The sequence below is a fragment of the Bolinopsis microptera genome, chromosome 1, assembly GCF_026151205.1.
Source record: "Bolinopsis microptera isolate Bmic1 chromosome 1, MBARI_Bmic_1.0, whole genome shotgun sequence".
NCBI classification, from domain to species: domain Eukaryota; kingdom Metazoa; phylum Ctenophora; class Tentaculata; order Lobata; family Bolinopsidae; genus Bolinopsis; species Bolinopsis microptera.
The window spans coordinates 716,185-739,552 of NC_087072.1; the positions used below are offsets into that span (position 1 = coordinate 716,185).

The following is a 23,368-nucleotide window of genomic DNA, read 5'->3' on the forward strand; positions in this document are numbered from 1 at the left end:
TAGCTAATTATCTGAGTGGATTATTTGTTAATTGTTATCAGATATGTATGAAGCTATTGACTATCGTTAATTGACGGTCACTTGCGTGTTTGTGCAGATATACTTTCTGTTTGTCACTCAGTTGCTGTTATTAGGGACTCTTGATTCTTGAACATGTTTGTTATGTAGGTTCAGTTATCATGCGTGTTCAATTGGTCGGGTTTATTGAGTGGTCGGATTATAACAATAACATATTGTCCGGAGCGGTATTGGTGCTCGGAACATGGCCCGTGCACTATTAGACATGACCCGGCCCGTGCTGGAATGCAGAATCAAATTATTGTAGAATTAACTATGTACTGTAATTGCACCGCAGACCCTCCCAGTTACAGGGCACTTTACCGGACAAACTCTGGGCCACTCAATCTTTTTAATTAGTTTAATTGTAATTATACTAATTAAGCTCTGTAGATATAATAATATGTGTCCCCGACTCTCGTGTGTGTTGTTAATTATACGCTACAAAATAAAGAAATATCTAGTGCACGTGTATATATCTAGTGCACGTGTATCTAGATTTGGACGATCATGGCCTCTTCATATCTTGGTGTTTTATAAATGTGAATAGTTTTAGAACCGGTAGCATTAAAAGTGATGCTGTTAATTTATTGCGTCGTATTAAAAGTGGGTTTGACATCTCACCAAGCCATAATGTTAGGTAAATACAGGGTGCTCCTTCATAAATACATACTTTAAAAGTAACACATTTGCAGATAAGCAGTACACTGTGGTTCAGGGTCTGTACAAGAAAGTATTTGGTCCGGTCACTAAACCGCACCACGACCAACTCAAGGACGATGCACCAATTGTGTCGGGTAAGTGAAAGTGAAAGTGAAACAGACGGTAGCTGTCGGGGGGAAGCTAGCTCGAGATAAAATTGAAAAAGAAACTAATGATTATAACGAGATGACCGTAAAAATTAATTTTTGCTCACTGACTGAGCGCGAGATAATGTAGAATCTTTTAACAAACGAAAACTGATTTAATTCAAAGTAAAAGTAAGACTGCCCCCTTGTTCAGGTCTGTGCGAGTGGGCAGTAACACACCGACGTACCGGTTCCCACAGTAACCACTAGTAACCACTAGTAACCATTAGTAACCATTAGTAACCACTAAGAGTGCCCCGTTGTTCAGGTCTGTGCGAGTGGGCAGTAACACACCGACGTACCGGTTCCCACAGTAACCACTAGTAACCATAAGTAACCATTAGTAACCATTAGTAACCACTAAGAGTGTCCCCTTGTTCAGGTCTGTGTGAGTGGGCAGTAACACACCGACGTACCGGTTCCCACAGTAACTTTTAGTAACCATAAGTAACCATTAGTAACCATTAGTAACCACTAAGAGTGTCCCCTTGTTCAGGTCTGTGTGAGTGGGCAGTAACACACCGACGTACCGGTTCCCACAGTAACCACTAGTAACCTTTAGTGACCACTAGTAACCATTAGTAACCATTAGTAACCATTAGTAACCATTAGTAACCACTAAGAGTGTCCCCTTGTTCAGGAGTTCAGGTCTGTGCGAGTGGGCAGTAACACACCGACGTACCGGTTCCCACAGTAACCACTAGTAACCTTTAGTGACCACTAGTAACCACTAGTAACCATAAGTAACCATTAGTAACCATTAGTAACCACTAAGAGTGTCCAGAAGATCAACTGGCAGAAGATCAATGTCATATCTGGAAAGAAGAAGAAGCAGTCAACTGCAGTTAGAGACGTATCTGGCCAGTTGATTTCCGACCCACATGCCCAGAAAGAAAGGTGGAAAGAGCACTTTTCTAGGCTATTGAACCCTCCCCCACAAGAGGCCAATATTTCTGACCTAGACAACATCCTTCCGCAACCCAGTTTTGACGACCTTTCCGATTCGGATGAGGCTCCTACAAGAAACAAGATTGTTGATGCCCTTAAAAAACTCAAGAATCACAAAAGTCCAGGAGTGGATGGTATCACCAACGAGCAACTTAAGTATGGACAGGATGGGCTGGTTGATCAACTAGTTGTGTTGTTCAAGAAAGTGTGGGAAGATGAGAAGATTCCTGAGGATTGGTCCAAAGGTGTTATTATCATCGTTGGAAAGAAGGGTGACACCTCTCATTGCGCTAACAACAGAGGCATAACATTAAGATCCACAGCCTCGAAGCTCCTTCAGATGATACTCCTGCGGAGACTTAGCATTGGCATGGAAAAATTTCTCCGGGAGAATCAAAGTGGTTTTAGACAGAATCGCTCATGTATTGACCAGGTTTATTCACTCCGCTGTATTATACACCAATGTATTGAGTATAATATCCCTCTGTATATTAATTTTGTTGATTTCAAAGCAGCTTTTGATTCGATTGACAGGCAGTTCATTTGGAGAAGTATGCAGCACTACGGCCTACCTGACAAGTACATTAGAATCATGAAGGCGTTCTTTACTCACACAGTTAGTGCTGTTAGGGTCAATGGAGAGGTAACAGGTTGGTTTGATGTCAACTCGGGAACTGGGCAAGGTGATATACAGGGACCACCAGTCTTCAACTTTTGTTTGAATTTTTCAGCATACCTTATGGAACTAAACAAGGTCATTAGTAAGGGGGCTTTATTACAGCTGCCAGCCCCCGGGGTAGAAGAGAAACATCTCTTGGACACTGATTACGCTGATGACATGGCCATGTTAGATAACTCAAAAGAAGGGCTGCAGGAAACCACTGACCTTCTCTGCAAATACAGTGCCTATGCGGGTTTGAAGATTAATGCTGGCAAAACACAGAGCATGGTTGTCAGTAAAAGTGCTTCGCAGAGGCCGTATTCTAAAGACGACACTATGGACATCAGTGTGGAAGGTCTCCCAATACAGCAGGTCAGCAGTTTCACTTACTTGGGTGCTATCATCAGTGGGAATGGAACAATTGACAAAGAATTATCAGCTCGAATTCAAAAAGCCTCTGGGGCATTCTATCAGCTTAGCAGTATATGGTACAGTCGCAACATCAAGACACCAACTAAAATCAGGATATACAAAGCGGCTGTCCTCACTATACTGCTATATGGAAGTGAGGTATGGAATACCACTCAGACGCAGATGAAAAGATTCGAGGTGTTCCATCATAGATGTCTGAGAAGAATCCTGAAAATCAAATGGTTTTATCACGTATCTAATGCTGACGTACTTAAGCGGGCTAACATCGCCCCTGTTGATACTTTCGTACGAGCAGCTAGGCTCCGATGGTTTGGCCATGTGGTGAGGATGCCAGAAGAAAGAATACCCAAATATCTTCTGCACTGGATCCCAAAGCATGGTAAAAGATCAAGAGGCAGACCTCGGAAAAACTGGTTGTCATGCGTCCGGGAGGATGCAGCAATCTTCGCAGGTGTCGATAACATCACAATAGAAGATGCAGAACAACAAGCTACAGACAGGGTTCACTGGAGAGGTCTAATACACCGGAGAAAGGAGTTACTATGTGGTGCAGGCCACTCCAACGACTAGGAGGAGACCTTTTCAAGTACAAGTAGTAGTAAGAGTGTCCCCTTGTTCAGGTCTGTGTGAGTGGGCAGTAACACACCGACGTACCGGTTCCCACAGTAACCACTAGTAACCTTTAGTGACCACTAGTAACCATTAGTAACCACAAGTAACCATTAGTAACCATAAGTAACCATTAGTAACCATTAGTAACCACTAAGAGTGTCCCCTTGTTCAGGTCTGTGTGAGTGGGCAGTAACGCACCGACTTACCGGTTCCCACAGTAACCACTAGTAACCATTAGTAACCACTAGTAACCATTAGTAACCACTAACAGTGCCCTCTTGTTCAGGTCTGTGTGAGTGGGCAGTAACACACCGACGTACCGGTTCCCACAGATGGTTAGTTGTAGCAGAGCTGCTGAAGAAGAGACAAACAGCCCTGTTAGACGGGGGACCCGGCAAGAAAGCAAAGAAGGACGAGTATATATTTCAGGATATTCTCTTCAAGTATTTGAATGAGAGCGCACCTACTTGGACAGGTAACTACTAACTGTTTATTTTCTAAATATTTCATAAGTTTTATAATTTTTATTTTATTTTGTTATCTGGTTACGATCCGAACTTACTGATATTAGCCACGTTTTCAGTAAATGATGAAGATAGGATACAATTCAAGAACATGATAATCCTATTCGGAGAGCTGGTCCGGTCAATGTTCAGCTACGAGAAGTATTTAAAGAAACTAATATCACGTGGGGATCTGCCAATGAGGCTCTCCAAAATGAACCTAGCTCCAAACCAACAAGACTTCTCCTTGCTGTGTAAAGAGTTACATACCTTACCCAGACACATTCAGTATGTCTTGTCACTTCCTCTCACAGATACTCATAAGGTACGCTGTGTTAGAATATGTGGGATATTTGTAGATATATTAGAGAAAGCTAACACTAGACACTGCATACTTGGTGTATTTACCAACTCTGTACATACCATTCAGCTGTCCGGTGATAACCACAAGGAAGTAGGGCCTGTTCAGTATAGTATATAGATTGTAGATATTACTGGAACACACCTGCTAGTATAATATATATAGATTGTAGATATTATTGGAAGAGCTAACACACACCTGCTAGGAGTCCCATAATTCATATCCGTTATATAATTAGATAGACACATACCCTCTGTATAATAAGATATACACTTCTAACTCATATCTATTTTAGTGTAAGCCCTCCACCGCACTAATACACCTGCGATATGTTCAGACAGAACCCTTTCCGTAGGTTATTTCTAAAATAGAGATGGGCAATATCCAAGTAGCCGGACAGGTGTTAGTTGGATACTAACCCTATCATCTAGTCTCGCGTTAGTCGAGTGATCATTTTGATAATCATATAATACTTTTGGATTTTAAATAAATTACTTCCAAAAGTATTAAACTGTATAAAAAGCGAGCAAGCAATACTTTATATTCTCATAAAAATGAACAGTATCAATATCCTTTTTTGTTACCGAGTTCCAAGACGTATTTATGACCAATTAAAGATTAATATTTCGTTTTGACTCATGACATAACATTAGATCACCGAATTTGATAAAACACCGCACACTTTCTAGTTATTAGTGTATTCGTGTGATTGTACTATAATCGATATATAACACTATAATTGATGATTCTTCGTCGTCAGCAGTAAAAATAAGAATGCTTCATAACGTACGAGGCTTACAAATTATATTAAAATGGTGAGATGAGAGCGCACAAGAAGTTCCGCTTCGATCTTTACTTTTAAAGTATGTATTTATGAAGGAGCACCCTGTTATTACATGAGAACCAGTTACGAAGTTGTAACTTTCTTGTAAAATTCAAGAAGTTATTCAAATAGTAAAATTACAAGAAATTAGTTATTCCTGTTTTAATAACTGAATATTCCTGCGCAGGAAGAGCTAAAACAAAGAGCCCACCTACTGTTCGGGAGTACAGGAGTACAAGCTCCCCTACCAATGGAGTTCACAAATACTTTCAACACCCTGAAAACAGCGCTACTAAATCTGGGAGCCATGAACAGCGCTCCTTACGCAACCCTTCAACAGCTCTCCTCTACTATTGAGAGATTCAAGATCCTTCCTCCAGTCTACAAGTGTATGGTGGGTTCCTCGTTTTCAACCCACAGCCCTCTGTTATAGTCTTCACCAAGCAATGTACTTTTTTAAAGCCAGAAGCAGCCAGCTTTTAGCTGAACCTTCCAACAAAATAAAAGTTTATGTTGGATTCCCCCTCCCTCGCGTGCTTAATTGTTATTACTGAATGGGAAGTGTTTCTGTCGTCTAACTACTAAACGATTTGTGTACTAAACAAATCGCAATATGTTTTTATTTGTATTTAGTTTTGTCGTCATGTGTAACAAAACCCTGAGAAAAAATGGCGGGCGCTTTCAATCTGCAACCTCTGAGAATTGAAAATAGCAACGCGGAGCGCTGGGGTCAAAATCTTGAAATTTATGGAACGCGCAAAATAGAATCTTGTGAGTAGACGTTACAAGTCCCACTGCTTAGTAAAGTAGCGCGCGGCGCGCGCACTTGATCATCAGCTGAAACGTGGAAATGTTTCAGATAACCCAGAGATTGATGGACCCCATACTGCCTGCAGTACCTCCTGCAGGTACTACTCCCAAATTAGGAAGTTCGCCCATCATTCTTCCTACAGTTTCCCAAGTGGAGCTGATGTACTTCCTCATGGAGCTCTCCGGAGATGTCAGGTAAGGTCTGAGTTTCATTTTGAAGCCTTAATATATTGTACCATTGACATTCTCGCTTCTGACCGGATTAGAAAAAAAAACTCTGAGCCGCTGGAGACTTCATTCCTGACAAATTGGTGGTGATAATCTCCTATCACAAACCACTGATGAAGAGTTTGCTGAGGACTTGCACAGACGAAACATATTTCATATTAGATGTAGTCACCTCCACTGCTACATCTAATAAGAAGATGGAAGATGGAAAGATGATGGTTGGCAAGCCTGAGCATGCAAGGAGATGAAGGACAAATGCTGTTAACGGATCTCTGATGAAGGCCACATAACCTCAAACCGACACACTGCTCTAGTCTATCTTGTCGTAAAGGAAATCAGAACTCCCACCTATACAGAAAGTTAACAATTTTCTGTTTTCTGCGGCCCGCTCGCGAATTTTCGACTTTCGCAATGTCGGCGAATGAAGCAAGGCAGTTCTTAAGCATTTGGAGCTAGGCCTCGGAATTTTTTTTGCGTTTTTGCTTGGCCACACAAGAATCTACAATAACAAAATATCTGAAGCCCTTCAAAATAGTGTGTTACAAAATTTTACAAACAAATATTTTAAAGTGGCTTTCTCCTACAACCAACAAGTAAAACATGGCCAGCTTGCACCATCTGTCGTAGATATCACAAATGATTATATGTGCCTTGCACATATATAATATATTCCAAATCTCAATGGTATTTAATTCATGATAAACGTTGATAAATATTTAAATATTATAAACAGACAAACATGAATATTTGCTAACGCAAGGTACTCTCTTTCTCCGTCCTCACTAATATGTGTTGCCACTGACCTCCTTTATAAGGAAACTCTGTCATTACCCGGCCCTTTACCCTCCTCGAGACTATAAGGGATTGTTCACATATAATATACATAACTACGAACACCAGCAGAAGGGGTAAAGAGTTTGGAAAAGGTTGCGCTAGTGTACTTTCTACATAATTGCATTGTAAAAGTCATGATCTGGCTTACGTAAAATATGAACCATCCCTTACTGTACCGAGTCAGTTACTATGGTTACCAGTCAGTTACTATAGGTATCAGTCAGTTAACAACTCCTAACATCTCCTCCGCACTCCGCAGGTCAATGATGACACTGTCCATGGACATGATGAACCGGTTCGCGGGACTGAAGAAGTTCGTGACAGTACCACTGGACATCTACCTGTGTATTACTGCAGTTCTGAAGAAGTACCAGACCTGCCTGCTTATCTCAGAGCGAGATACTGAGTTCGTGTTTGACGGTGGGTAACAATCTAGCTATTATATATTATCTACTAGCGAGATACTGAGTTCGTGTTTGACGGTGGGTAACAATCTAGCTATTATATATTATCTACTAGCGAGATACTGAGTTCGTGTTTGACGGTGGGTAACAATCTAGCTATTATATATTATCTACTAGCGAGATACTGAGTTCGTGTTTGACGGTGGTTAACAATCTAGCTATTATATATTATCTACTAGCGAGATACTGAGTTCGTGTTTGACGGTGGGTAACAATCTAGCTATTATATATTATCTACTAGCGAGATACTGAGTTCGTGTTTGACGGTGGGTAACAATCTAGCTATTATATATTATCTACTAGCGAGATACTGAGTTCGTGTTTGACGGTGGGTAACAATCTAGCTATTATATATTATCTACTAGCGAGATACTGAGTTCGTGTTTGACGGTGGGTAACAATCTAGCTATTATATATTATCTACTAGCGAGATACTGAGTTCGTGTTTGACGGTGGGTAACAATCTAGCTATTATATATTATCTACTAGCGAGATACTGAGTTCGTGTTTGACGGTGGGTAACAATCTAGCTATTATATATTATCTACTAGCGAGATACTGAGTTCGTGTTTGACGGTGGGTAACAATCTAGCTATTATATATTATCTACTAGCGAGATACTGAGTTCGTGTTTGACGGTGGGTAACAATCTAGCTATTATATATTATCTACTAGCGAGATACTGAGTTCGTGTTTGACGGTGGGTAACAATCTAGCTATTATATATTATCTACTAGCGAGATACTGAGTTCGTGTTTGACGGTGGGTAACAATCTAGCTATTATATATTATCTACTAGCGAGATACTGAGTTCGTGTTTGACGGTGGGTAACAATCTAGCTATTATATATTATCTACTAGCGAGATACTGAGTTCGTGTTTGACGGTGGGTAACAATCTAGCTATTATATATTATCTACTAGCGAGATACTGAGTTCGTGTTTGACGGTGGGTAACAATCTAGCTATTATATATTATCTACTAGCGAGATACTGAGTTCGTGTTTGACGGTGGGTAACAATCTAGCTATTATATATTATCTACTAGCGAGATACTGAGTTCGTGTTTGACGGTGGGTAACAATCTAGCTATTATATATTATCTACTAGCGAGATACTGAGTTCGTGTTTGACGGTGGGTAACAATCTAGCTATTATATATTATCTACTAGCGAGATACTGAGTTCGTGTTTGACGGTGGGTAACAATCTAGCTATTATATATTATCTACTAGCGAGATACTGAGTTCGTGTTTGACGGTGGGTAACAATCTAGCTATTATATATTATCTACTAGCGAGATACTGAGTTCGTGTTTGACGGTGGGTAACAATCTAGCTATTATATCTCTATTTGCCTGAGGGTATCTTGAGTCAGTAAGGCCTTGAGTCATGCCTTACCATAATATCTGATCACTTTGAAATTGTAGAATGATGCCGTTATTTTACCTTCACACACTCCAACATTATGCTGACCGTAGTGGTAGACTGTATAGTAGTAAACTGCGTCCGTTCACACGATATTTGGCAAATAAGTAAATCGTGATAATTACATCATTTCACTGAGTAGTCCCAGGTTTGACGGGCCACATCAGCTGTGATGTCACCTTAGTTACTATGGTTACCAGCCAGTTACTATGGTTACCAGTCAGTTACTATGGTTACATGCCAGTTACTATGGTTACCAGCCAGTTACTATGGTTATCAGCCAGCTCGCCTAAACTAGAAACTCTTTTTACGATAGTTCACTGGAAATAAAACTTGACGAGTACCGAGAAGGATATAAAATGGAATATTTATGTTGCGACAGTAGTTAGTAAACCTGTTCGCAGAAGCAGCTCATCCTATTTGTAAACCGCTGTTACATTTATTCTTAAATTGAGTAACGTCAGCATCTCTCAAGTTGAGTAACGTCAGCATTTCTTTATGTTTGACAAGTTTATTTAAAGAGTTTTATAGGATCCCTCTCAAGCAAGCAACCATATTAGCAGTTCAGCAACCATATTAGCAGTTCAGCAACCATATTAGCAGTTCAGACACGATGTTTAATAATATTACTGGCTAGTCGTCTCTGGTCATTAGAATATTAGAATATTTCGAATAGAATAATAAAATCTCTCATTTTACGATATTATTGACATCAAACTACCCAATAATGGTTAAGAGGGTGTTACGCTATGTTACTATGGTTACAATAATGGTTAACCACGAGGGTTATATTTTGAGTATGAGGTTTGTTAGTATGACGTTAATTTCTTATTACAACCACTTGTTGCCACTTCCGCCCAGAATCTTTGACGTGCGTCAAATGTCACGTCAAACATCTGGAGCCCTAGTGCTCAGTAGGGCTAGACTGGTTAGATATTACTCTGAACCTAGTAACCTTAGTAACCTAGTAACCTGTTAACCTGGTAACCTGGTAACCTTGTTGCTTGCACAAGAGCAATTCTAATTGCAAATCATAATTTCAAACTCAGCTTAAACATTGATATTAGATATGTACATGGCATATACAATGAATATTCAATATGAATTACATTTCAGATATGTGAATGACTGAATCGCTTGTAAACATTTTAAATTGTTTGGACGTTGGACACTTTTAGATAATAATCATGGTATGAGAACCTTTCGTGCTTCATCAACCCGCGTTAATACCTGCCCTAAACAGTAAACATGGTACCTGCCCTAAACATGGTACCTGCCCTAAACAGAATAGTTTGGACTTCATGTATATACCACGAAGAGGGTGTTTCACGCTAAACCAGCCAGTTACTATGCATGTATGGTTACGCTAAAATCAATAGTTGGAAATCCCATACACCGACTAAATATCTATTTTAAGTCTACCTACCAACTAAGTAAATAAAATAAAGTACGCCAAAGCTCTTAAATAGTTTGTTTTGCTGGAACCATTGTTAGTCGTGGTCCCGGCAGTGTTAGCAAGTCCTGGTCCATGCAAAAAATAAGTGCCGGTCAATATTTGCATGTGATGTCACATGTGATGGTATGTTTTGAGAGAGATGTCACATGTGGCATCTCTCAAAACACTTGTTCTTGAACGGAAGGAGCATTTTAATATTGAACCACCCGCGATGTTCTTCATGATTGTCATAGAACGGTTGAAATTTCTTTCACCGCTAGCAATTAGATAAACGTCACTGAATGGATTCTACAAAAATACCTGGAAATTGAAGTTTGATGAACTGTCATATAAACATCACCAAAACATCAGGATCGTGATGAAATAAAGTGGTTTGATCAATGTTTGTAGACATATTAATTACCATGGTAACCATGTGACTTGATTTATTTCCATCCTGTCGGTGTTTGTTAAATGTTACTAAAATAAGAAACTGTTTAATATACTCCGGTGACTGGTCCTGACTGAGGCAGTGTCAGTGCTGTGAGGTCCTGTAGGCTGGTCTGGAAAGGTCACGTTACATTAGTGCTTATTGATTTTCAAACAAATCAATGAGATAGGGGATGTTGTTTGAGATAACCTGTCGGAGCTTGATCGATTCTATTAAGTAGCCCTCCTGTTGAACCCGACAGAATTGCTCAATCTGTGGTGTGTCCCACAGATCTCATGTAAACGTCAACCCCCCCCCCCCCCCCCCCCCACGCATTAGAATCTGACAGCTTCATGTTCATTTCAGCCCTGTCCCGTTTAACTGAGAAAGACAGTCCGGTGAGTGCAGCTGAGAAGTGTATCCTGGTGTACAGACAGGAGCTACACAAGGCCAGCCCTAAACTATCCAACAATCGAGAGGTGAACTTTAGATTAGGTTCTATACTTACAACTACTTATTAACTAAGTATTTACTTTTCATAGTTGAAGTAGCTGTTAGCAGCTATCATACTTCCCCAAGTAATAACTGCGTTATAATTTCTCTAATATCTACGCTGAAACTTTTAATAACATCTATTTAGATCAGAGAGCAGGCACACGTTTAAAGAGCAGGCACACGTTTAAAATCGTGCAGACTAATTCTGTTCCACCTCCAGGAGCCCAACAGCCCGAAATACAGCAGTTCGAAGAAACAGAGACTGAAAGCGATTCCTAGCAACATCTCCCCTCACTCGGACACATTTAAAGACTCTATCAGTAACCCGCGCCATGTCAATATCATGGAGATGTCCGACAAGGTAATTAGTAACCTGCCTGACTCCGGCTACCTTTTCATTAATTTGTCTCAGGGTCGTTCAACTGTAAGTTCTACTTCAGAGCCGGACTCGGATAGATATAATAACATAAACCCGCCACGCAAAGGGTTTATATAACAGATCATCCCGCGCTAGCGGGATGATCTGATAAACACATACGAGTGCGCGCAGCGCACGAGTTTTGTGTTAATATGTAATCCCGAAGCGCCAGCTGAGGGATTACATTTATTTAGCCCTGAGCGTGAAGTGTTTATGGATTATAATTATCTCCGGCGATTTCGACAAGGGATTTATACTTTAGAAGACTAACTGTACTGTCCGGAACACGATTGGAAAGCAGTTCATCAATCTGAATGTCAAACCGATCTGTCATAGTGGAGCAATAGCTTGAACGTTAACAGGAACAAGAGCTGGAAGGAGAGCAAGCAAAACAATACTATTTTTAGGGCACGGACAAGGGTAGCTGGCTAGTCGCCAAATTCTCACGCCACGCGTTGGAGAAATTCCAAGAATTAGCTGCTTTGGCAACGTTCCCAGGAATTTGCGTGTAAAAGAAGTGGACGGTTACGATGTTTCATATCACGTGGTGCGCTTTCGTGTCACGTGGTATAGACTCGGCGTATGCTATTGGTGGCACGTGGTACGCACGTGACGCGCCCACGTGATCGCGCGTCTAACTGTTCTACTATTATCGAGTTCTAATCAGCAGTATCATTGATTATTGTAAGTCGGAGAATTGAATGATAAACATCAGTTACGACTAAAAAGCGGGCCGGGTTTATACAAATTTCCGGGGCGGGATGATATCACCTTGAGATGTTTATCTAACAGCGGGCCGGGCTGAGTGATAATATGATCCCGCGTCGAAATCCCGGAGATATTTATATAGTCATAGAACTAGAAGCTGTCTTAAAAGACTAGAACAACTGTTTGTTTGTTTATAGAACCCGTCCCCAATCACAGTGCTGGCAAGCACGAACGGTGTCTTTATTGGGGGTATACTATGTACCCCCTTTACTATTATAACCCCTTTGGTACTCGTCGGAAGCCTCTTTCGTGCATGCGAAGCGTGCACTCCGGCCGGAGGCGGCGGCCGAAGGCCGCCGCCTCCGGCAGGAGTTTTTCAGGCATTAAGACTCATCGGAAGTCGTTCAGCAGATTTATTTTTAGTTCAAAACATTCTAATTTGATGTCAAAGATGACAGGAATAAAAAATAGTTATGTTGAGATTTTTAAGAAATTTGCATAAAATACTCGCCAGCACTGTTATACGAAATTCGGTAAAAAACCCAAAATCGCCATATTCAGGTGCCTTAAAAACCATGTTAAAATTGAGTTAGAGATCTGAAATTTTTCAGGGCGTCTAGACGTTGACCAAATCGACTGCAAATTAAAGTTTCAGGTTTCAGGAACATCGGGAAGTGGGTTTTCTAGAACCCCTGTTTTATGACAGATTGTCGTGATATCTATATACATATATATATATACATATATTCAGGGATAGACGCTTTGCCAGTCAATTGTAGCCTGTATTTAAGTGTCCATAGATTCAAAAGTATAAAAGATACAGCCATTCCCGACCACAGGTCTTGCAAATAATTGTTTATACTTTAGTTTACATTGTATAAAAAAATTATTTGACGTCATAAACACCCCTTGATGACGTCATCAAGTTAACCGTTTTTAAAACTTGATTTTTGACAAAGTAATAACTTTTAAAATTAATTTTAAACCATTAAGGAGTAATTTTATTCAAAATCTGAGTAAATTTTCATCTTAGATAATTGTTCAAGCATTCTGAAAATCTATCGGAAAGTTTTTCTAGCTTGCTCCTTCATAAAGATATTCGTCATTGAAGTTTGTGCTTTTTTGAAGAATTATTTTATAAAAACGTCAATTTTGCGATTTAGTATTCTCTGGTGTTGGGCCATGCCTTGGGTTGTGGAGCTCAGTTCTGCTTCCTATAGGTATAAATTGTGCATTAGGCTAGTTTTAAAGTTGAAAATCGAAAAGTTGCACACGTGGGGACACGCCCAAATTGATAGAAAATCGCTAAAATCACTTAAAATTGCTGTTTTCGTCATTTTCTGTCAACTTTAGAGTGCCGTTGTGATTACAGTTCTTCTTGAAATACTTTGAAACTTTGCATGCTTATCAAGCTATATATAAAACAATTACATGCAAAAATTTACGGCGATTCAATATTGGATGCGCACGCAACGTCCGCTCAAAGTTTGCACGTGCGAAAGGTGAGAATTTTGCTCATTCGTGATTTCCAACAAATTCTGCTTTGCCACGACAGTTTAATGTCATTATATATGAATTTAATGCCAACTTGAATGAGTATTAAGTGGCATATTCAGTCAGTGATCGACCGATATGCTTCCCTAAACACAAGGAAATGTTTTTAAAGGAAAAATTTCGAAATCGTTGAAACTTCCTCCTTATTAATGAAGATATCAGTTTATATTTCGACTTTATAAAGTACCCTGACATTATAATCAAAAAGAGATGATATTTTACCAAAACCCATAATCATGGGTAGAGTGGACCGCTGTCAGTGTCTCTCTTTCCCAAACAAAAGGAAATGATATTAATTTGATTGACCGTTCTCAAATGCAAAATGATACCGAGAATGAAATCGGTCGCTCGCTTTTCCCATTCATTTACAATTGTAATAGATTAAGAAGAACTACCCAAAGGCAGCTGTACTCGGCAATGAAGATTCAATAAACTTCAGCTTGTTCAATAAGTAATAACTACCACCCTTGTCCCTTACCCCGAAATACTATCGACCCGAACGCAACCCAAAGAGATTTTTACAGCATCTGATTGATGTAATCAATCGAAACTTAATTATACAATTCGTAAGCCGTGAATGAATGGGAAAAGCGAGCGACCGATTTCATTCTCGGTATCATTTTGCATTTGAGAACGGTCAATCAAATTAATATCATTTCCTTTTGTTTGGGAAAGAGAGACACTGACAGCGGTCCACTCTACCCATGATTATGGGTTTTGGTAAAATCTCGTATCGGAAAATGACTAAACTCAGGTCTGAGTGTGAATACGGGTGGTACCTGCAAGAGTGTTCATTAAGCATTTAGAGTTCTGTAAAACTGCAGTTACAATTGTGCTAGAGTATTTTTAGTATATACGATTGGTATCAGATATATATCCCTACATGCTTCCAAAATTTGTAAAGCCGTAGTAGACTAGAACAACTATTAATATCCTGAATTGACCATGTCAAAATATATCAATCCTTGAATTCTTACTGTCATCAAGATGCAGTTAGGCCTAACCAGTTAGCCCTAACCAGTTAGGCCTAACTGCATCTTGGTGACAGTTAGAATGGTTTCCGGAGTTTCCCAGTTTCACTGAAGTATTTCTCACTACCACTTGCCCGGTGACTGAAAGCTTCTGCCACCGTTTAAGTAATACTAATAGCGAGAAATCAGAAATGTTACTGTTAGCCAACAATACTTCGTTTGAGGAATAAACTGAAAATAGTTGCAAAAAGGATATTGCTGATTTTATAAGCTCTTAAAACAGAATTTAATCAAAAAAGAAACGGAGTTATAATTTTAATTTGCAAAAGTTTCACACGTGGAATTGAAGATTGCCCCCTTTTTAAGATTGCCCCCTTTTTAAGATTGCCCCCTTTTTAAGATGCCCCTTTTTAAGATTGCCCCCTTTTTAAGATGCCCCCTTTTTAAGATGCCCCCTTTTTAAGATGCCCCCTTTTTAAGATGCCCCCCTTTTAAGATTGCCCCCTTTTTAAGATGCCCCCTTTTTAAGATTGCCCCCTTTTTAAGATGCCCCCTTTTTAAGATGCCCCTTTTTAAGATGCCCCCTTTTTAAGATGCCCCCTTTTTAAGATTGCCCCCTTTTTAAGATGCCCCCTTTTTAAGATGCCCCTTTTTAAGATTGCCCCCTTTTTAAGATGCCCCCTTTTTAAGATGCCCCTTTTTAAGATTGCCCCCTTTTTAAGATGCCCCCTTTTTAAGATGCCCCTTTTTAAGATTGCCCCCTTTTTAAGATGCCTCTGAAATACAAAATCAAACGCTGTGTGTTCAGATCGGTAAGGACGAGACAGCAGGGCAGAGTTTCGTTTCCACGGTGATTGTGGAGGTGTGTTCCGGCTACAATAAACACAAACTCCCGGACCTTGTGAAACTGTGTGCGGAGCTCACTACTCAACACAACTACCTGGAGGCTATCTGGATATCTGCCATCAACTGCCCTCAGCAGTGCGGGTTAGAATTCATTTTTAAGTATTTCTCATAGGATTACTTACGGCGGTAGTTTCGCTAAAGTAACTCTGCTTTTATCTCTCGATTAAAAGATGAGTAACGACCACATCATAATATGTCCCAGTGACCCCACCCTAATATGTCCCAGTGACCCCACCCTAATATGTCCCAGTGACCCCACCCTAATCTGTGCTATGCCAGTACCACGAAACAATGTTTGGATCTTGAAAATGGGATAATACTGTCGAATTAAGAACAATGTTATGGTTCGTATATAGCTAGCTGACTGGTAGTTGGGTCCGAGTAGGTTTGGTTAATCTGCGGCCAAACTGGATACGAATTACATAATTACATAATTACATAATTCAAACGACAGATTGTTGTTTTCAAAGCTCTCTAATAACATGTGCTAAGCTTTGTTCAACAAGCGAGATAACAATCTGCAGTCTGAAGTTGTACGAAAATTTAAAATTATGAATATACCATAGTTTTTAGGTTACAGCGACAAGAATTGAGTAAAAACTTAATTCTAGAAATTAGCTCATATGAGAAGCAAATAATAGCTGAACTCCGAAAAGCCACTGATTTCGTGAATTCGACACCTTTCAGCAGCTTCAGTATTGCTTTCTTGCATTGTGGTTTGAACATTTTCAAATATTGGCATGACACTGAGCTGAGTCTAAAAACAACTTTGAGTGCTTGAAGAATATTAAATTTCTATGTGTGGCAGTGTTGCAACCGTTAATTGGATGAGGGCTGCGACTCCTTCATAAAACCATTCATAGTGGAAAAGAATAATAAATTGGACAATATTATGCCGTTTATAATTGTGGTTAAAATCGAATAAAATGTCTGTTAAACTTTACTGTTGAAGTTAAGAAAGATTTACTGCCAGCAGTAAGTTTTCCATCTTTTTGTTACCGGATACGATTATATTGGCATCATCTGCGTATAAAATAAACTTTGCCAGTGTGCTTATGCCAGGTAAGTCATTAATGTATAGGACAATGAGTAGAGGACCCAGGATGCTGCCTTGCGGTACTCCGTACTTCATATCTCTACACGAGGAATCAGCGCCATTATTTTACTGATATATTTGGCAATTTACCATATATTTATATTGCAGATCTCCTGTTGCAATGCTGTATCTTGTACAATGAATAGTTCATTTTGAGGGGAATAAATAAATAAATAGCAACAACAATTACCCGCCAATGAAAGTAAAAATTAATAAACATGAACACGTTAATGATAATCGCATCAGCCAAAGCGTTTAAACAAAAATCTAGTTAAAATAAATATTTAAATCTCATAAAACCCCCGAAAATGGATCTTTAAAAGTAGGTTTGAAACTGCGGTCCTTATTATTTAAATGCACAAATGCACTTTCTCTATTATAATGCCACACAGCCATATCTTTCACTACCAATCAAAAACAACTAAAAATGAAATAGATCCGTTCCTTTGCTTTCGGTAACTTATTTAATCTTGTATTATGTATTATGTAATCTATAAAGATTGAATTGACCCATTATAATTTACCGATACGGATAAGTTTTGCTGCGAACATTTGTCAATGGATAGTCTCTGATTGATTCGACTCATAGCAAAGAACTCGGTAACAGTAGAATCCCTCTTGCTACATGATTTTCTGGGAGTTGCAATCTGCATGCTCTTCCTATGTATAAATGTTTTGCAGCCAGGCATTCTCCAGAGGTAGAGGAGAGGGTTTATAGCCGCGTTCAGGGAGACGCTCATCAGGGACACAAAGTTGTCATAGTACAACATGTACTGACCGTTGTAGTCGAAGGAGTGGAAGTCAAACCTGTAGTCACAGTGATAGTCTATAGTCTGCAGGATCTCACTGACCACTAGGGGGACGTTGAGGAAGGTGTAGACCCCCGTGAAGAGGAGGATGGTCATGGTGGCTCTGTTGCGGGACTTCTGGAGCTCCTTCCTTCCTGAACCCTCTCGGACACACCCACTGTCCACTTTCTTTAATGTGATTCTGATGGAGAGGAGGACGCTGAAGAAGACAAAGAACATGGGCAGGACGAAGGTGAAGATGCGCACCACGTCACTCAGCAGCATGATGTTCTTGTCAGTTATACTGGGGAAGAGTAAGACACATCTTGCCATGGGTCTCACAAAGTTCACATCTGCCCTCTGTTGGAATTGGAAGGCCACTGTTTGTCCTATCTGTAGGAGACAGTAGCCCAGGATAACGAGGAGTGAGGGGGCGACCCGCTGCTTGTTGAAGGGCTGCATGAGGTAGTAGGTCCGGGACCCGCAGAGCACCACCACTAGGAAGATGCTGAGGCGGGAGGTGAGGTGCCAAACATAGGTCCACACGTTACACATCACCTCGTTACCAAATATCAGACCAGGCTCGCGGGCGGACAGGAAGGAGACTCCTACTGCTAGAGACGCGATACTAGTCGCCATGTCCGTCAGAGATATTATCTTGTAGAGTGTGTTTGGGAGATCTTTATTCCGTGCCATGAAGTAACAGAGACTGAGGATGTTGCCGATAAGCCCGAAGAAGAAACAGAGACAGTAGACAACTCCGTAACCCATATCCAGAACGTTGGAATACTCGATCTCCTCCGTAGTGTAGAGTCCTGTCGGTGTCGGGCTGGTTGTCTGGTTCATAACTAACAAATATGTGGAAGTTAGTTACTAGTTCTGCTAGTTTAATTTACAGCAAAGGTGATCTAATTAATAGGCTATTGTATGTTGAATACTGAATAGGGCAAAACGCTGGAGTTTGACCATTCCGGCAATGAATTGATCCAGGATAAACTGAACAAATTAAATCTCTGAAAATATTTGAACAGAATCGTAAGGTTGAAGAAGTTAAGATAGCCTTCGATTTACACAAGTTGATAGCAACATATTTACAACCCATGTTTAGATTAAAATAGAACTGTAAGGTTGAAGAAGTTAAGATAGCCTTCGATTTACACAAGTTGATAGCGACATATTTACGACCCATATTTAAACAGAACCGATTTACACAAGTTGACAGTAAGACTCGCGAGAGGGCAGTAAACGCTTGCAGAGTAGAGCGCTTTATAGCTCTCTCCCTCTCTCTCTCTCTCTCTGGTTACAGCGCTGCAACCACGACCACCTGACTCACTGGTTAATTCTGGACCACCCGCCACTTCACCACCCGTCAAATTGCAAAACGCAAAGTTTTATGATCAAAGTAAATTCTTGCTGCTTCTACTGCCACCTTGAGGGTTATCTCATAACTCCGCAAGCGTTCTACTGCCACATTAAGTGGCAATCCGGTTAGTAACCTCCGCTTCAGAAACACTTTGGCTGGATAATATGTGCAACTACAAAAACTATTTCTGTTTTATGGCTTAGCCATCCAATCAAATGGGGAGAAACCAGCGATGTGAATTCTAAACATAGACTGGCAAAAGTGAATAGTCATCAGACTTCTATCTTATTGAAAAGCGTTGTGATCGTTAGCCACATCTTGAGGTGAGGGGGGGGGGCCGGGGGTAGGGGGTAGGGGGGAGGGGGGTAGATGGGGTAGGGGGGAGGGGGCCGTGGGTATGGAGAGGGGGTAAGGGGGTTACAGTAACATCTGGTTACAGCATTCCTCCGCTTCTGTGATCATTTAATAAAAGTGGAGATTGACAGGAAAATTTACTGTGTTGAATGTGTAAAGAGCTTTAATTTTACCAGAGTTTTCTCTATTTAAAAAAGTTAAAGCGATCATATTGACCTGCCTAAAAATCATTTTGTTTTCAAAGAAAATACCGATAACATTTAATTAAAGTTAAAAACATTCATCTGTGATATGACTCAAGGACTGGCGTGAAATGAATATATTATGCTCACAGATGGTAGATTAATTAGATATCGCGAAAACGTTAAAGTCACAGGTCACTTAACTACCGTTAAAAGCATGGGAAATACCGAACAATTTCACCGAGCGTGTCGATAACAACAAGAAATACAGATCTTAGCAGCTTAGTTACCACGGTAACTACTACTGTTGCCAAGGTAACAACTACTTTGTAATCTTAGCAGCTTACTATGTTAAACTTTTCTAAGTAGCTTTCCTAGTCGTCTAGTCTAGGGAGTAGCTAAGGATCCATTGGATCTATGCGATCTCCTCGGTCGACTCAGCCGAATGAAAGAAAACTTGATTGAGGGTTAAATGAGGAGGGGTACCTGTTAAGAGTTCAAGAAACTTCCTAGGACACCCCTTCAGTACATACTGTAAACATAGTAATATTACTATATTACTATTCCCGCTGGAGCTACTCAGCTTTTTTAGTTAACAAGTCAAAAACTAGAATGTTTGGCTATTGAGAACCCTCAACACGCCTTTTTAACAAATAATCTGACATTTGAGGTAACACCCAAGTCGATGGCTTCTCTCGAGAACTAAATAATGGAGAATAAAATAAATAAAAGGTCGACACTGTTTTTCGTGCATTAAAGTTTATTAAAGTTATACATTGCTTACTGAATACCTGGAGACATGGGCGTGAAATATAACACAACTGTTGCAAGATACAGTGACTAGTGAAAAGTGAACTCAGGTGTCATAAGTGACTCTAAACCTGCACATTAAACACTGTTTCGAATTTGTCATGCTATATATCAAACTAGGGGTTTTAGGACTCGAGAAACACGTTGCAACTATCTGTTTTAGGCCAATGTGCTCAGAAAATGAGTTCCCCGATAATATCTAGATTAGAATGATACAAATGTCCTAGACGAAAGGGAAATTCGTTAACTTTTCGTGTTAAAAGCGATTTCTCGACGGTTATCACTTCTCTAGATGATGCTTAAAACATTTGAACTTCATGGCGTTTTTGGCCACACCCTTTTCTAGGATTTCGCGGTCACTCGAATTTTTGTATTTTGGCCCATGAAGGTCGTAGAGACTATTACCAATTACCATACACCAAAATGTGCCTAATACCTATATTTATCTACAACTTATGAAGCAACACATACATTAAAATACTTCTATTCGGAAATATGGCCGAAAAACGGTTTTTGGCTTGACGCAGTTCATAATTTCCGTTATTTTTGGAATTTCCGGCGTAGGAAGGTCGTAGAAACTATTTTGATACACCAAAATATACCTAATGGCCACATTTATCCAATGCTGTTGAATACATAGCGTGTAAAGTTCCCAATCTCCAGAGACTGCCCAAACGCTGGTAGTGTCATCATTGAAACTTAGTTGATCAAACCTTGACGATGGGCCAAGTATGGTAACGGCCTTTCCTTAGAGTGGTCGTAGAGGATTAGCTTTGGCGTTGCAGCAAAATCTCCTACTGCGAAGAGAGCAAGTAAAGTTGTGGCAGTCGTTACAAACATGTCTAAAGGGTTTGACTGTGAATGTCCAGATTACCAGTTAAACTCACCTCTTGGAAATGAGGGAGTTAAAATTGATCTTGAAAGTTGTATTGTACTTCATCTAATGCGGTGTAGGTCTAAAATATACCGTACTCTGTAATCCAAATCTATAAACTGCAGCACTCAGCAATGCTGTTAAATACGTAGCGTTTCAAGCAAACGTATGCATACGCAAACGTATTTGTCGCCGAAAATTCGCGTATTTCGATTTCCACTGTGGAGTAAGAACGATTTTAACGCTCAGAAAATTCAACGAATTCAAAAAGCGCGGCGTTAATTTGATCTGCGCGCGTATTTCGGACAAATTTTAGACAGATTCCGGACTAAATTTAACAGGGTCTAAATTTAATTTTTCGGGCTTATTGATTGGAAACTTCACTTATTCTTACGTATTTCTGTCGAACATTGAACACGCCGTATTTTGAGCCGATTTTTTGACGTATTTAACAACGATGACTTAAAGTTATTGAAAAAGTCTTTTCTGCAAGACAAAGGGCATTCGCGCTGCAGATAGCCAATATCACCGCTAAAGATATTACAAATACTTGAACATATATAATATTATATTATAGCACCCTCCGCTCAAAGGGAATTTTGCAACTAACTCGGAGCACTTGTAATAACTAGCTTTATATAGCTAAATACCGAACTCTAGTAGCAGGGAGGGGTTTACCGAACTCTACTAGCAGGGAGGAGTTTACCGAACTCTAGTAGCAGGGAGGGGTTTACCGAACTCTAGTAGCAGGGAGGGGTTTACCGAACTCTAGTAGCAGGGAGGGGTTTACCGAACTCTACTAGCAGGGAGGGGTTTACCGAACTCTACTAGCAGGGAGGGGTTTACCGAACTCTAGTAGCAGGGAGGGGTTTACCGAACTCTAGTAGCAGGGAGGGGTTTACCGAACTCTAGTAGCAGGGAGGGGTTTATATAGCTAAATACCGAACTCTAGTAGCAGGGAGGGGTTTACCTAACTCTACTAGCAGTGAGGGGTTTACCGAACTCTAGTAGCAGGGAGGGGTTTACCGAACTCTAGTAGCAGGGAGGGGTTTACCGAACTCTACTAGCAGGGAGGGGTTTACCGAACTCTACTAGCAGTGAGGGGTTTACCGAACTTGATAGCAGGGAGGGGTTCACCGAACTCTACTAGCAGGGAGGCCGAGGGGTTTACCGAACTCTAGTAGCAGGGAGGGGTTTACCGAACTCTAGTAGCAGGGAGGAGTTTACCGAACTCTACTAGCAGGGAGGGGTTTACCGAACTCTACTAGCAGGGAGGAGTTTACCGAACTCTACTAGCAGTGAGGGGTTTACCGAACTTGATAGCAGGGAGGGGTTTACCGAACTCTAGTAGCAGGGAGGGGTTTACCGAACTCTACTAGCAGGGAGGAGTTTACCGAACTCTAGTAGCAGGGAGGGGTTTTACCGAACTCTAGAGTCTAGTAGCAGGGAGGGGTTTACCGAACTCTACTAGCAGGGAGGAGTTTACCGAACTCTACTAGCAGGGAGGAGTTTACCGAACTCTAGTAGCGGGGAGGGGTTTACCGAACTCTACTAGCAGTGAGGGGTTTACCGAACTCTACTAGCAGGGAGGAGTTTACCGAACTCTAGTAGCAGGGAGGGGTTTACCGAACTCTCCTAGCAGTGAGGGGTTTACCGAACTTGAAAGCAGGGAGGGGTTTACCGAACTCTACTAGCAGGGAGGATTTTACCGAACTCTACTAGCAGGGAGGGGTTTACCGAACTCTACTAGCAGGGAGGAGTTTACCGAACTCTAGTAGCAGGGAGGGGTTTACCGAACTCTACTAGCAGTGAGGGGTTTACCGAACTCTACTAGCAGGGAGGAGTTTACCGAACTCTAGTAGCAGGGAGGGGTTTACCGAACTCTACTAGCAGGGAGGGGTTTACCGAACTCTGACTAGCAGGGAGGGGTTTACCGAACTCTACTAGCAGGGAGGGGTTTACCGAACTATACTAGCAG

At 40.7% G+C, this 23,368-nt stretch overlaps 2 protein-coding genes across 2 annotated transcripts in view; both read left to right on the forward strand.

The window, feature by feature from the left end:
• The window catches only part of LOC134816918 (transcription activator BRG1-like), a 762,051-nt gene that overhangs the window by 676,564 nt on the left and 62,119 nt on the right, over positions 1-23,368 (forward strand). The gene's annotated exons all lie outside the window — the stretch shown is intronic.
• LOC134825525 (mediator of RNA polymerase II transcription subunit 12-like) overlaps positions 1-23,368 on the forward strand; it is a 49,708-nt gene that overhangs the window by 375 nt on the left and 25,965 nt on the right. The window contains exons 2-10 of the mRNA XM_063837759.1: positions 753-854; positions 3,845-4,033; positions 4,142-4,386; positions 5,433-5,639; positions 6,105-6,250; positions 7,377-7,537; positions 11,238-11,350; positions 11,587-11,727; positions 15,826-16,004. Of these exons, the coding sequence (XP_063693829.1) occupies positions 753-854; positions 3,845-4,033; positions 4,142-4,386; positions 5,433-5,639; positions 6,105-6,250; positions 7,377-7,537; positions 11,238-11,350; positions 11,587-11,727; positions 15,826-16,004 (1,483 nt within the window). The remainder of the gene's footprint in view (positions 1-752; positions 855-3,844; positions 4,034-4,141; positions 4,387-5,432; positions 5,640-6,104; positions 6,251-7,376; positions 7,538-11,237; positions 11,351-11,586; positions 11,728-15,825; positions 16,005-23,368) is intronic.